At 40.1% G+C, this 14,238-nt stretch overlaps 1 protein-coding gene across 2 annotated transcripts; it reads left to right on the top strand.

Annotated features, from left to right (window-relative positions):
* The first annotated feature begins 253 nt into the window (after positions 1 to 253).
* Positions 254 to 13,901, top strand: MTX3 (metaxin 3). Of its 2 annotated transcripts, none has more exons than XM_081213166.1 (9): positions 254 to 398; positions 2,077 to 2,146; positions 3,280 to 3,356; positions 4,807 to 4,899; positions 6,214 to 6,396; positions 7,485 to 7,561; positions 9,251 to 9,408; positions 9,757 to 9,845; positions 11,682 to 13,901. In XM_081213166.1, the coding sequence occupies exons 1-9, from the start codon at positions 318 to 320 to the stop codon at positions 11,790 to 11,792; spliced, it is 939 nt and encodes a 312-aa protein (XP_081069292.1). In that variant the 5' UTR covers positions 254 to 317; the 3' UTR covers positions 11,793 to 13,901. The 2 variants fall into 2 exon arrangements, with proteins under 2 accessions (XP_081069292.1, XP_081069293.1); XM_081213167.1 differs by lacking the exon at positions 254 to 398 and adding an exon at positions 442 to 556.
* The last annotated feature ends 337 nt before the right edge of the window (positions 13,902 to 14,238 follow it).

Raw genomic sequence — 14,238 nt, 5'->3', positions numbered from 1 at the left:
GCCCTAACAAATTATAAATAAAGATGAGTACTGTAGCTTCACTCTCCAACTTTTGCCCCACAATCACCACAAGAAAGTATATCAAAGCCGTTGTAGGGCTGGGTATGTGCGCCGCTGCTCCTGCCCTGAGGCCGCGCAGTCAGCGAGAGGCACTCGGTGTAGCCGCTGGAACACGTAGAAAACGTAAAAAGGGCGGAGCATCCCGCTCGGGCCTCTTCTTCGCCCCGCCCATGCCGAAGGGCGGACACTCCGCGAGGAGGGGAAGGGCGGGGCCGTGGGCGGAGCTTCGTGAGGGCAAAAGGTTTGCCGCGTCCAATATGGCGCCCGCCATGGAGCTGAGCTGCTGGGGCGGTGATTGGGGGTTGCCGTCCGTGCACGCGGAGTGCCTCATTGTCATGGTAACGGCGGGTTTGACGGGTTTGCGCGGGCAGGGGGAAGGCCCAGATTCGGGTGTGAGGGGGAGACGGAGAGAGGCTTGTGAGGAGCCGCCACAATGGATTGCACCTGGGGAGGAAAACCTCAAACATTTCCAGTGTTGAAGGGGGAAAGCTTTCACGTATATATATTTATGCATTTTTATTTTTATTTTAATATACAAAGGAGTTTCCATCCTGCTTTTTAAAGAGCCCTTCAAAAGTGGTGTATACATTCTGGAAATAAGCAATATCCGGCACTTAACTCTGGTATGAAATGTTGTGGATCAGAGAGCCCACTTCATGGGATGGATCCGACATGGTGTGGTGCTAGTACACGAGAGTTAATGTCACAGTAAAAAATTAATCCTGGAGGTGTATGGGCTTGCTGTAGCGGACTGTGGCTGCAGCAGTGTTGCACATTTACCCGTGAGTCACCCCATTGGACAGAGTGAGGCTTAACTTCTGAGTGAAAATGCATAGGATTGTGCTGTAATGCAGCTGTCTCTAGGACACACTACAATGTGCAATCGAGCACCCAAAAGATAATATAGAAATGTCCCATCAGAAAACCTTTATTGTCTATAAGGACAATTTCATTTAAATCCTGAAAATCTTTTTTTAAGCAATTGGGTTTCACATATCTTCATGAGTAGCAGGAATAGAAAATGAATATAGGTTGCGTCTCCTTTCAGAGTCCACTCTTACAGCAACACTTCAAGACAGGCATTTGTTTTTTAAAAAGTAAAGTTTGTGACTACTGAGATGTTAACTTGTCACTTGTGCATATTGTCACAGACTTATTCTGTTCATCCACATCTTTTTAAAAGAGAAAGCAAGCTGATATGTATTAAAAATGGTAATTTGAGAATGCTCCATGGATATCTCCGATTGCTTTAAAGTTGTCTGTACTGTACGTCTTTTAAAAAATAGTGGCTCAGTTTGCATGTAGTACTAAGTTTTTGCACCTCACTGGGTCCTTCTGCCGCCACACTATCTAGAGCGAAATCATAGTTTTGCTGAGTATGAAGTGTGAACTTGGGCTTGTGGCATATATTAACAATATAGGTTGATCTCAGCCCAATTCCAGCTCTGTTTTTGTGCATGTAGTGGAATGTAACAGCTAGTGGTCACGTCCAGTCAAATCAAAGAGAGTTTTACAGATAAATAGCTACATGCACCTTATATACTCATGAGCTGCGGGGCTGGAAAGGATTTCCTTGGGTGGAACTTGGTCAGTGTATTTTAAAACTAGTAATGTTTTCCCATAATTCATGCTGAGATACCTGTGACCTTCAAGATGTTATTGGATTCCAGTTCCCTTCAGCCCCAGCCAACATAGCCTATTCATCATAGATAACATAAGTTGAAATCCAACAACCCCAGGAGAGCCCCAATTTTTTTCCAGCACTGTCTTAGCTCCTCTTGGCCCCATAGCCAACTGACATCCCATTGAAGTCCATAGTAAATTGTCCATTAATTGTGACAGTTGAGTGTTACATTTAATGTTGATTATGGTAGTGGCATAATATGACTGCACCCTGAGCTTTCGAGATGAGTCAGGTTATAAATCAAATAAGTAGCTTCTTTACCTAACATTTAGGTTGTCAAAATTCTGAAGAATAAAACATTGAGTTTAATTATTTTGTAACTTTCATTGCAGGCTTATGCCAGGTTTTGTGGTGCACCATTGAAAGTGAATGTTATAGATCATTTGTGGAGAGCACCAAGAGGTATTGCTTTAACATTTTATGTGTATATATTTGCATTTTAGGTTGCATCTTAAGCAGTGGTTACATCAGAAGCAGCTCCTGGGAAAGGGTGGTGCCACAGATCTGGCTTCACTGCTATGTACTGGGATGTACATAGGGTGGTGTGGGCACAGTGACAGTTCCAGTCCAGTGCTCCTGCCAGTGTGCCCAAACCAACCCTGACCCTCTGTCACACCATCTGGGGATGCAGCAGCCCTACCTCCCTGCATATTCTGGGTTACATGCATACATAAAAGTAAAGGGTAAAGGGACCCCTGACCATTAGGTCCAGTCGTAACCGACTCTGGGGTTGCGGCGCTCATCTCGCTTCATTGGCTGAGGGAGCTGGCGTACAGCTTCCGGGTCATGTGGCCAGCATGACTAAGCCGCTTCTGGCGAACCAGAGCAGCGCACGGAAACGCCATTTACCTTCCCACCGGAGCGGTACCTATTTACCTATTTGCACTTTGACGTGCTTTCGAACTGCTAGGTTGGCAGGAGCAGGGACCGAGCAACGGGAGCTCACCCCGTCTCAGGGATTCGAACTGCCCTCCTTCTGATCAGCAAGTCCTAGGCTCTGTGGTTTAACCCACAGCGCCACCCGCGTCCCTTACATACATACATAACTATGTACAAACAGGAAGATCCTCATCCCTAGCTTACAACCCAGTCTTACTTTCCATTGTGCAAAGCCAAGAGTGGATCATATCAGATGAAATTCAGTTCAGTGTGAGCATTACATTCCAAGCTATGTGTTGCAACTATTGCAGCAAAAGACCTAGGATGTTTTAACAGGGAACAACTTAAGGGAGTGCAGTTGCACTGTGAAAGGCCTTTTATGAATCAAATGTGGGTGTAGCGGAATGATACTGGATGATGAAGTAACAGTGCTTAGCGTCATCTGATCTTTGTCAGCAGGATGAAGGATCACCCCTAGCCTTCTTATGTTGAAGCTACAAAATAAGGCAATTTTTAATGAGTGGCAAAAGTGAAAGCTACCAATCCTTGGTATTGAGCTGATCAGAATTCTTACATGAGCAAATTTAAACACCTTTTATGTTAGCATTAATAGGGTTGTTTTGATTGCATTATTTTGACTGATCATTTATTTTTAGGGAGTGTACCATTGCTGATATCGAATGACACCATTATTTCTCAGCCAGCAAAAATACTAAACTTCTTAAGAAAGCAGGTGAGTTTCCATAAATAGTATCTCATATCTAGTAAGTTAAATCTTTAAAGATTAGCGAATCTCTAACTTTCATTTCAAAAGCTTTGTGAGATTTGAGGGTAAATTACTTGTGCTTTTGTTTGCTTCTTTATTTACAAAAAGGGAATAAAATGTGTCTTTCACTTGATTAAGGAATTTTTCCCCCCTTCCTTAATTTTAACATTAGAAATTCAGTTGCTGGCTAGCCTGGAAGTTTCACTGAAGACTGGAAAATCAAGGAAATGACAGCTGAAAAATCAGGATATTGAGGCAGAATTCTTAAAACTGTTTCCAAAGACTAAGGAACATTCTGGAGAGAGGACACCTTTGCTAGGGTTTGACTGCCACCTCTCCCTCTCCTGTTAAGGTATGAGAACAAACAAAATGTGTCCCAAGAAATCTATAGTCTACCAGTCAATTGAACTCCGCCAGCCAGACTCAATACTACTTGAACTCTTTGAGGGTTGGGGTTTTTTTTACAATCAAGCAGTATATAAATAGTGTGAAATAAAATAATAAATAAAACTCACTGCAATCATTCTCTTCTACCATATGTGAGTGCATGGAAATCAACCTGTAAAGTGGATCCCCACCTCAGCGAAGCAGAACTTTGTTGTGCCATTCAAGCCACAGCAGTGCCCGTACCCTCTATCATAGCCAGGCGGGAGCTAATACTTTTTACAAAACAATCCCACAGGCTACTTGTCCTTTTGCCCTGAATATGGCAAAAATTCAGCTTCTGTTGACAGCACCCTGCATAGGCAAGCTCAGGAGCGCCCTATGCAATGCACAGAAAGGCTTCTGTGTAAGGTGAAATGCTTGGCTGATAGAGCTTTCAGGCATTGCTGCATCTTGACTGATGCTCCAACATCAGGGACAGGGAGGAAAAGGTTCTCCTTGGATCCTACAGAGAGCCATTCCACAAGATCTCTTGTCTATATATTCACTAGGAGATCAGGATTGTAGCTCATAAATTCACAACTCTTTCAGATTCTGTTTGTACAATAAAAGAGCCAAACAGGAGCACAAGTAAATTTTATATTTTAGGGAAATAGAGATGCATTTTTAAACTCCATTTTTCAGGATTCACCATGACTAAAAGCAGTTTAAATAGAAAGGGCATGCACACCTTAACTAAAGTGCAAGTTGATTTTGTTAAAATATCCCCATTAGTTTGACTTCAGGCAGATTGATCTTAGAATTAAGTGCCTCTGTAACTTCAGCAGTTAACACTATTATTATTCAACATTGAAACCATTAACTTGGAGGAAAAGTTAAGAGTTTAATTTTATTATTTATTGTTTTTCTGTTTTTTGAAACTGAATATATAATTCACTTTTTACAGGAACCTTCAATTGTTGGCTTTATTTTCTCTTTGGAAAGTTTCATATGACTGCTTGCTGCATTAATGTATTGCCTTTTTCACTGGCAGAAATATAATGCTGATTATGAGTTGTCTACAAAAGAAGGAGCAGACACACTGGCGTACATTGCACTACTCGAAGAAAAATTACTTCCTGCTGTGGTAAGATACAGTTGTTGTTTGTGACCAAAGTTTTGCAGTGCCACCCACCAAAGTCAATAACATGCTTATTCAGCTCATTGAAATTAATGTGTCTTGAACTTCTTGTGTGTTCCCATGAGATGTCTTAGGAGTCAGTAATCACCATTAAAATCAGATATCTTTAAAATCAGCATTCATATTAAAGAGCTCAGTGACAATAGGAAGGCATCAGGAAGGCCACAGATTCCCCACCCCTGTTCTGTGGCTTTGTTCTCACAAACAGTAGACATGGTAGTAAACATCTGTCTGGGTTTTATTTCTTCACTCTGTAGATGAAGACTTACATAACTAAATTTTTCCTATACAGAAATTCTTTCCACAAAGAAAACTAGAAATACGGTAGATAAGATGAGTTCTGGTGTGGTTTTATTGAAAGTTGTATGTGATAAGCTTCTATTGCTCATATAAAAAGCACAACAACCTAAAAACAAAGTTAAACTAATCGAGCAGATGCAATATACAATAGCTCATTACCATTTCTGGGTAAATCTTGCACTAGATACAAAATGGCAGGAGAAGAACAGCCACAGACTTTCTTAGACTTTGACTTACCCATAATGTGCTAGGTTTTTATGCGAAGTTTTCAGTCTGCTATTTGTAAGGACTAGGCCAGTAACGTCACAGAAGTTCAGGTAATGGATAGAGGAGACTTGCAACTCATAGCAAGTATGTGTGTTATTTAAACTAGTTACTTTTCACTGTTCTGAAACACTGCTGACATGGTAGGAATAATTTAAATTTAATATAAATTGTTTCTTTAAAAATAATATGCTTGGTATACTTTGACTTTTCTAATTACCTCTATAATAATAATAAATTTTATTTATATCCCGCCCTCCCCAGCCAAAGCCGGGCTCAGGCCGGCTAACAACAATAAAACAGTACAAAAGTACAACACAAACAACACTCTAAAATCATTCATTATAAAATTAATTCAATATAGTGCAGTCCTATTCATGTCTACTCAGAAGAAGGCCACATTGAGTTCATTGGGACTTATTTTCATGTAAAAGTGTAGAGACATGCACTCTTATCGAGATCTGTCCTATTCGTATTATTAATTAATTATTAAAAATGTGTTTGCATATCTGTAATAGTCTAATGTCTTAACTTTATTTCCACTCTGCTGAGAAAATAATTTGGTTTTTGAACACTGAGACAGGCTTATTAGATCCCCAAAATCTATTGGTAAACAAAAACAGGTTTGGGTTTTTTAGTAACAGGGAAGCTGATGTTCATTATCGAATGTTAACATTCTTTGTTATCATGATATAGCTGCACACTTTCTGGGTTGAAGCTGATAATTACTACAATGTGACAAAACCATGGTTTGCTTCAAGGATCCCATTTCCATTGAGTTGGTATCTGCCTAGAAAGATGTCTGGGGAAGCCCTTAATAGGATCTTGCTGACAAAGGGAGGGCCTCCGCTCTACAGTCTCATTGAAGTGGAAGCACAGGTATATTTTGCTTTATGAGTAATTTAGGCCTATAATCGATGCAGATGTACTAGAATTGGACGCTAAATATGATGGTGCTTGTTTTAATACTTTTTGAGACAATAGATTTCTTCAAGGTAATGTTGGAAGGATCAGTGAAGTTTACTGGTCCAACAACTTCCTTGATCAACCAGTGATTCAAAAGAAGTTTCGGGAGAGGGCTTTTCTGATTCTACTTCATTTTAGTGGCCACCTGAAATTTCCCATGCCTTATGTTATTGTTCTGGTTAACAAATTTGTCAACCCATGCAGATGGAAAGAACTAGTGTTTTACATTCTTTCTGCCTGGCATCTCTTCACTCATGTTTTGGGGAGAGACTGGTGTGTTTTATGCCAGGTGGACTGATTCTGCCCTCTTCTGCTGTAGTGCTTTGATGGATTGAATATTAGTTTTATGTTATAATGAAGTTTTTTTTAAAATTGAATACATTGCTTTAATTGTATTTTGTAAACTACTCTGGATCTTAACCAACGAAGGGTGGCATAATAAGGAAAGAAAGAAAGGAAGGAAGGAAGAAAGACATTTTGTTACTAGCTGAAGCTTTTGAACAGTTTTGAAAGACAAGCTCACATATTGCAGATTGCAGTAACTAATCCACAAGATGATCAAGGCATGGATAGCAAGCATAAGACCCTCATATTCCAGCAGGGTACAGGAATAACATGGTCACATAGCGAACATGCTGGTGTTTGGAGGGAGACACTCTTGCAAACAAGTAAAAAAATAAGCCAGCATACAAAGGAGTGGCCACAGGCAGGTTATGTATATGTGTGGCCAAGGACACATAGCAATTTCTCAAATATTGGGTTGTAGCCACTACATTTTACTCAGAGTACTCCCATTGAAATTACAGTTGTACCTTGGAAGTCATATGGAATCCGTTCAACTTCCAAAACGTCCAGAAACCAAATTGTGGCTTCTGATTGGCTGTAGGAAGCTCCTGCAGCCAATCAGAAGCTGCAGAAGCCCCACCGGACATTCGGGTTTCAAAAAAACGTTTGCAAACCGGAACAATCACTTCTGGGTTTGCGGCGTTTGTTTGTTTTAGATCTACAGAGATGCCAAGGAATGCCTGAATCTTCTATCAAACAGACTGGGGACGTCTCCATTTTTCTTTGGAAACATGTGAGTACAGAATGTTTACAGTGTTTGCAACATATGCGGTGTGGTACTATTAATGCCAAAATACTTGTGTATGCTTTCTGGTTTTCTTTTTCCTTGTGAACGAAACATAGATTTTTGGTATGTATTCAAGTTTTAAAATCAGATGTCATTCTTCTAGTGCTTGTCAAACCACAGGGTGACCAATTAAATGTGCAGAGGCAAATAAAAATATGAACCAGAGCTCACCAGCAGTGAACTTGGCTTGCTTCTGGCTTTGCAAGTGAAATGACACATTTGCATGCTAGGGAATTGATTGCTGGCTCAGCCATCAGCCATCAGTCTTCCCTTGTGCCTCAGGCAGGCAGTATGATTTCTGTTCTTTTTTCTTTTTAATTAAAAGCACATCCCTGTTTGTTTATCTGTTTATCATTTATTGCTTTATTTATTTATTTTTAAATCCGTTTGAAGTGCATTCCCCCCCCCATGTTGCGGGTGGTATAGTGGCAGATTCGCAGGTGCCAGCCAATCAGTCCTGTGCAAAGCTTGCCTCTGTTGCAGCCTTGAAGAATCAGGACTTTTTGCAGCTTGACCCTACAGAGGAATAGATAGGTTGCAGCTGAACAACCTAACTTAACTGACCTATACATGGTATGTCTTCGTTCCATTTAATCTGTTCCCTGCACAGTTGGTGACTGTTGTTTTTTTTAATAAAAAACTTGGACAATGAAAACCAGACCATGGCTGCCCTATTTACAGATTTTTATTTCTAAGAGCACATTGGCACATTGTTTTGGGGGGAGTCTTATCCTCATTGGATATACTGTACTGCAGTCAACCTTCCTGCTCCACAAGATGCCCATTTTCGAATTGTGTCAGTCTGTGTACCACCTGCACTTCAGACAGAAGAGAGGAGTCAATCACCTCAGTTGTTGTTGCGATTCTGACCTTTCATGCCAAACACTGTTTTCCTTCTAAGAACTCATCTTATATACTTTTTAAAAAATCACCACAGTGGTGGTCATGGAAGCCACTTCAAGTGAGGCTCAGTCAGTAATGCTGGCACAGGAAATAATTATGTGATTTGACCTGCCTGTGTAGTTTTTGCATCAAAATGTTGCTGGAACAGCATGGAACTATTTGGCAGAAGAATGGGGTACAAATGCTCCAAATAAGCAATAAATAAATAAAAATATATTCCAATGCAGATGTTGGAGTAATCTGTGAACCAAATCTGAGTTTTGTTGATGGCACGTGATCACCAAATATTCCATTTATCAGTTCTTGTATATCTGTAGCAAGGGAGCAGCTGAAACTATGACAGTGTTCAACATTAATGTCTCTAAACAGACTTGGGACATGACAGCAGCTGCTGTTTTGTAATTATATGTGCAGCCTGCAGGCAGTTGAATCTTGCTCATTGTCTAGTAAAATGGTATGCCATGAATATCTGTCTCTTTTATCCCATTAATGGAGATATTTTATGACAAAACACAATTTTATTAAACTGCTGTGAAAATAAGAGACTATACCATATGTTGAGTCAAACATATTTTTAATCTTCCATCATGGGTTTAATTCCACATTAGCACTCACGTTATTTTGCTAAACACGAGTGTCTTCAGACAGCGACACTTTGCTTGATATTTTTCTCTGTTTAGAAAGTGACTTACAGGGTTTGAGATATCCGTATCCCATGTTTGTTACCCCTAGGCCTACAACTCTTGATGCCTTTGTGTTTGGTTTTCTTGCTCCTCTTTATAAAGTACCGTTCCCCAAAACCCAGCTACAAGATCATTTGAAGCAGCTTCCCAATTTATGTCACTTCTGTGATGACATTCTGATTTGTTACTTCAGATCAAACTTATCAGGTAAGCCATATGCTTCTCTTTCAGCATGTGTTATATTTTCATAAGAGGTATACCTATATTTGCACTGAATCTGTACGGCTCTGGAAGTCTTACCATTTTAAATTTTCTCTGTTGTGGAATGGAGGTAGCAGAGGATTTGGTTTGTGGTGGGGAGGTGAAATTGATTTTTCAGGCTTACCGATAGGCACTTGGTTGGCCAGTGTAAGAACAGGTTGCTGGACTAGATGGGAAATTGACCTGATCCAGCATCTTCTTAGGTTCTGTTCCCTGATGAAAATAAGGAAATGTTTTCTAAATGTAGTTTCAGTCCCTCCTAACTTTCTGTTTCTGTGTTCATTGCTTATTTAGGTGCCACTCCAGCAGGTCAAGAAACAGTTGATGCAAATCTACAGAAACTCACACAGCTTGTAAACAAAGAATCCAACTTAATTGAAAAGGTCATTTTTGTTTCTGTCTTTTTGTATTTTTCTGATCATCATCTTGTTGATAACTAGGGACCAAATTAGGCATGACCATGGCAGTTCAATGTGTTTGGACCATTTGTGTCTAATCAAGTTGAAAGAGAGGATGGAAGTCAGAAAAGGGACACATGAGTGATGAGAATAAAACCTGTCCAGCTTTCCGATAGCTTGTCAACCCAAGTGTTTTCTCCCTCTGCCAAGCTGTGATGCTGAAGTTGCCCTTGGCTTAGCTTGAAGGAAAGCATTTGAGGAGCAGGGTTGCAGACAGGGTAAGCATTGGATGAAGGATAATTCTGCATTTCTCCCCATTAGGTTCCATTTGCTTTAAAATCAGGGCCCCTCTTCCTAGTCACTGTCATGTAATCTTCAGATTAATTTTAGCAATTACATACTGTGAAATACTTGTTTCAGGGTATGCATATTATATTGCATACCTTAGAAAATTCATTTTCTTCAAAAGTGAGCTAGACAGCAGTACACAAGTCGCTTCAGTAGGAGTATCAAGAATGAACCCTGGATTTCAACACTCATGTACAGAGTTGGAACATGGAATCTATTACCAGGCGCAAAAGATACTTAAGGACATTGGCACTCATCACATCAGTTCACAACATGCTTTTTGAATATGACCACCTACAATAATCTGACAAAATCTTGCAAATTAAAATAATATGGCTGCATTTTGTTTTGATTGATACAAGTTCTATTGCTTCCATCAGAAATTAATTCATTTGCATTCCTACATCAATTGCATCTGAAGTGCCTTGTTTTCTTGAATGCATTTTTCTCAGCTGTAACAACTAGTGTGGTGGGGCATGGTGTTGCTGCAGCTTACCTGGACGGGCTGGGGTGTGGCATTGTGGCAGTGAGGTCAGGACTGAGCAAGTGCATCAGAAAGAGTGCTGGATTGGTTCCACTTGTGCGTCTGCACAGGCCCGACTCTCCCTCTGCTCTGCGCTACCCCAGCCCTGTTCAAGTAAATGCAGTGACACCAGAGTCAGGAGGGCTTTTCCATCATGCTCCACCAGCCACTACTGTCTTACCAGTCCTTGCCTAATGGACTCTTTTTAGATGGTTGCCATCTTCACATAATGTTGGAAAATACTGGCAACTCATTATTGCTGTAATTTTACTTTTAATCTGTGTTCATATTAAACTCCTTTTCTAAAGCTGGATAACCTTAACAAACATCCTTGCTAGATTTTGCCAGGAGTGTTGAAGAAGTTATTTTGAAGAGTTCTCCTAGAGTCATGTGAGATCTTCTTTTCAATGAGTGGCTTCTGTGCAGCTTCAGTAGCATTTAAATGTTCCAGTCATACAGGTGGGGGCCAATTTTGTGCGTCTCACCCATGGAAGTGGCATTGTGTTGGAAGAGGGGAAGGCAGTTCCTATGAGAAAGACCCATGCACTGGACCCTTCCCATGTGATTAAGTCAGTTAAACATCATGCCAGTTGTGTCTCCGCCTTTACAAAAAAGCATCTCCTACATATCCACAGTAACATTTAAGGGGTCCTGACTCTTGTTTATGTACGTATGATAAGTCAAGTAGTACACAATATGATAAATACATTTATGGATAAGTGAGAATTAGGCTTGCTAAGTGCAGTATGAAAGCTAAAATATCAAGGAATGATGAATCACATCCATGAGGAGTTCTATTGAACATTCACATTGGTCTGGTCTCCTTGATCTCAGTTAGACTGCACTCAGTTAGACTGTGCTTTGTAGAGCACATTTCTAAATCTTTGTGAAGATTTTGTTATAGATATCTTCTTTAGATATATGAATTGCTATTTATGTTGTTTCTGCAGATGGATGATAACCTTCGTAAGAGTCCTCAGCACCCTCCGCGTAAGCTGACAACTCTCAAACTTTCTACAGGTGGGGAAGGAAATAGCTCACCAAACCGCTTATCACCCTGAGAGTTTTAGTTGTCATATTTATGTGTGTGATTAGAAGCTGACATCAAATCTGAACAATCTTTGCACTAATTCTGTAGGTACATGAAGCGAGGTAAAAATGTGAATTGGCAAATAGGCACAAGCACATTAAATTAACCAATGCTATCTATAGTCACATAAGGAACCAGTAAAAGTCTAAGTTAAGCACAGACAGAATTGTTGAGTAATTGTACAATGCCGTATGAGGTCACCATAAGTGCTGCATAATGCTTGTCTTTTAGGGTTAGTTGACCAAAAGCTAAGATTCCACTTTGGAATATGCAAATGCATCACCATTTTCTGCTAGATGCTTTTGATTTTGGATGCAATCATGTTATAGCTCAACTTGGTTGTTGCATGTGGAGTAGCTACTTAAGCATTTGTATAGATTTCCAATGTGGTTCAAATACAGAGGGAAAATTAAAATGTCGGTCTTTTGTGACAGGTAAGCTGACAAGCAGTTAGAAGGTATTTGCCATTTTGTTTTGTTTTTTCAGTAATGATCAGTGTATGTTGGCCATTTTTAAATGACTATAGAGTTTAAAAACTAAACTGATCACTTGGGAACATTAATTAGAATTTTTTTCAGATTTGGTCTTAATCAGGAAAAGGAGAAGCTTGACCAGCTTCTGTGATACGTTCAAAATGTCAGTACACGGATTGACAGTATCAATCAATGCATGTAAGAGGTCAAGTTAGAAAACCTGTTGCAGGCCAAGACTGAATATGTAGTATGAACATTGTCTCACTTTACTTTGTCTGCCCCTGCAGATTCATTAGCTTCTTGTTTTTATATATTTATCCAATATCAAACCCCCAAATAATCTAGATTTTTCCCTAGATTAGTAACTTTCATTGTTGGGTATAAAGAGATATTGCCCTGGCATAAAGCTCAAACTAAACTGCCCAGTGCACTGAAACAACAGGGACACCCCACCATTTCTTACTGATGCATACTGACACTGTAGTAAGTAAGCAAGCAAGCAAGCAAGCAAGCAAGCACATACACTGTACATACACTGGAATTTCTACATGCGTGGGGAAGCCCTAGATCAGGCCAGTAGCAGCAGAGGTGGCACTTGTGGGGCAATGTTGCTTTTCTAGCTACCCAACACAGCAGGCCACTGGCTTGCTGGGAAGAGAGGGGGAGGCACAGGGAGCCTGGCCCAGTATGTGGGAGGGGGAATGTCATATTGATTCCACTATCACATGCTGCACTGGACCAAGCTACCTGCAACTCACCCCTCCCCTCTCCCTCTTGGAAAGCACCAGAGACCTGCTATGCTGGGAAGCCAGGTGAGCAATGGTGGCCCACTACACCAATTGTTAGTAGATCATGCTGGCAATTTTTTATGGTGATGGTAATTGTAATTTCAAATTATTAGCTGCTATCAACTGGTCCAAAAGTTCCATTAATAAATCAAGGTTTGCAACTATTGGACTGGGGGTGAGTGCCTAAAACAACAGGTGCTTGGGGAGTATTTTACAGCAAGGTGTGCATTCTGAAAACAGCGTTGACCTCTGTGCTATTGCAGAGGCCTCCGTGGTGTGGGGTACCTGCCAGGTTCGAAGCAGCCCTTTATGCACTGCTTCCAGGTGCCACAAAGTGGCAACACACCACAGAAGCCTGTTTGAGGTCTCAGCATGCTAGATGAAATATAGGCTGTGCAAAACTGGGTTAAGGACCATGGGCCATCAGTTGCCGTCCCCTATTCTAAGAACTGACCCAAAATTTCCAATATATCAACAATATTTTTGAAAAGCTACTTGGCCAAAATGGCAACTGCCATTAACCAATGTATCTTATGGTATCTGATTCCCAAGAAACAGTTTTCATATGGATGTAAGATCGTTTTCTTTTCATCTGACTTCATTTTGCCAAGTCAAACAAATCTGATATTTTTCTCTAAATTACCTCCAGTATTCTGTATATGTAGACAAATAGCTGTACAAACAAACCTGTAAATAATGTATATACATGTATTTGCAGAGTATTTATAAACCTAAGGAATGTAAAGATCCTTAATGTATCTTGTTGTTTATAACAATAATTTTGGATGTCTAACAAGAATAAATTTAAGTTTCATGTTACTTCCGGAATGTTTGCTTTGGTTATTTAAAGCTGGAGATGTCACACACCAAATCATGATAATCATAAGGATATATGTTAAAGCAAAAACTATTTGTGTCTGATCTTGCAGGGGACATCAAATGAGATAATATTACTTGGTTTATACAAAACTTTCATAACACAAACATGGTTTTGTTTGCTTTGTAAGCATTTGTGACTGACCAAGAAAATTGTGTATTTGTATTTCAGTTCTAGGAATATTTACCTGCAGGGCAAGTGACTTGAAAGCGTGATTTGGTTCCAAGTTAAACACACATAGGATCAGACTGCATAAATGGTGCACTCTTTTGTGCCAAT

The sequence above is a fragment of the Podarcis bocagei genome, assembly GCF_964188305.1.
Source record: "Podarcis bocagei genome assembly, chromosome: 11".
Lineage (NCBI taxonomy): Eukaryota > Metazoa > Chordata > Lepidosauria > Squamata > Lacertidae > Podarcis > Podarcis bocagei.
The sequence above is the reverse complement of the archived record's forward strand: the minus strand, read 5'-3'. Positions and strand labels throughout refer to the sequence as shown.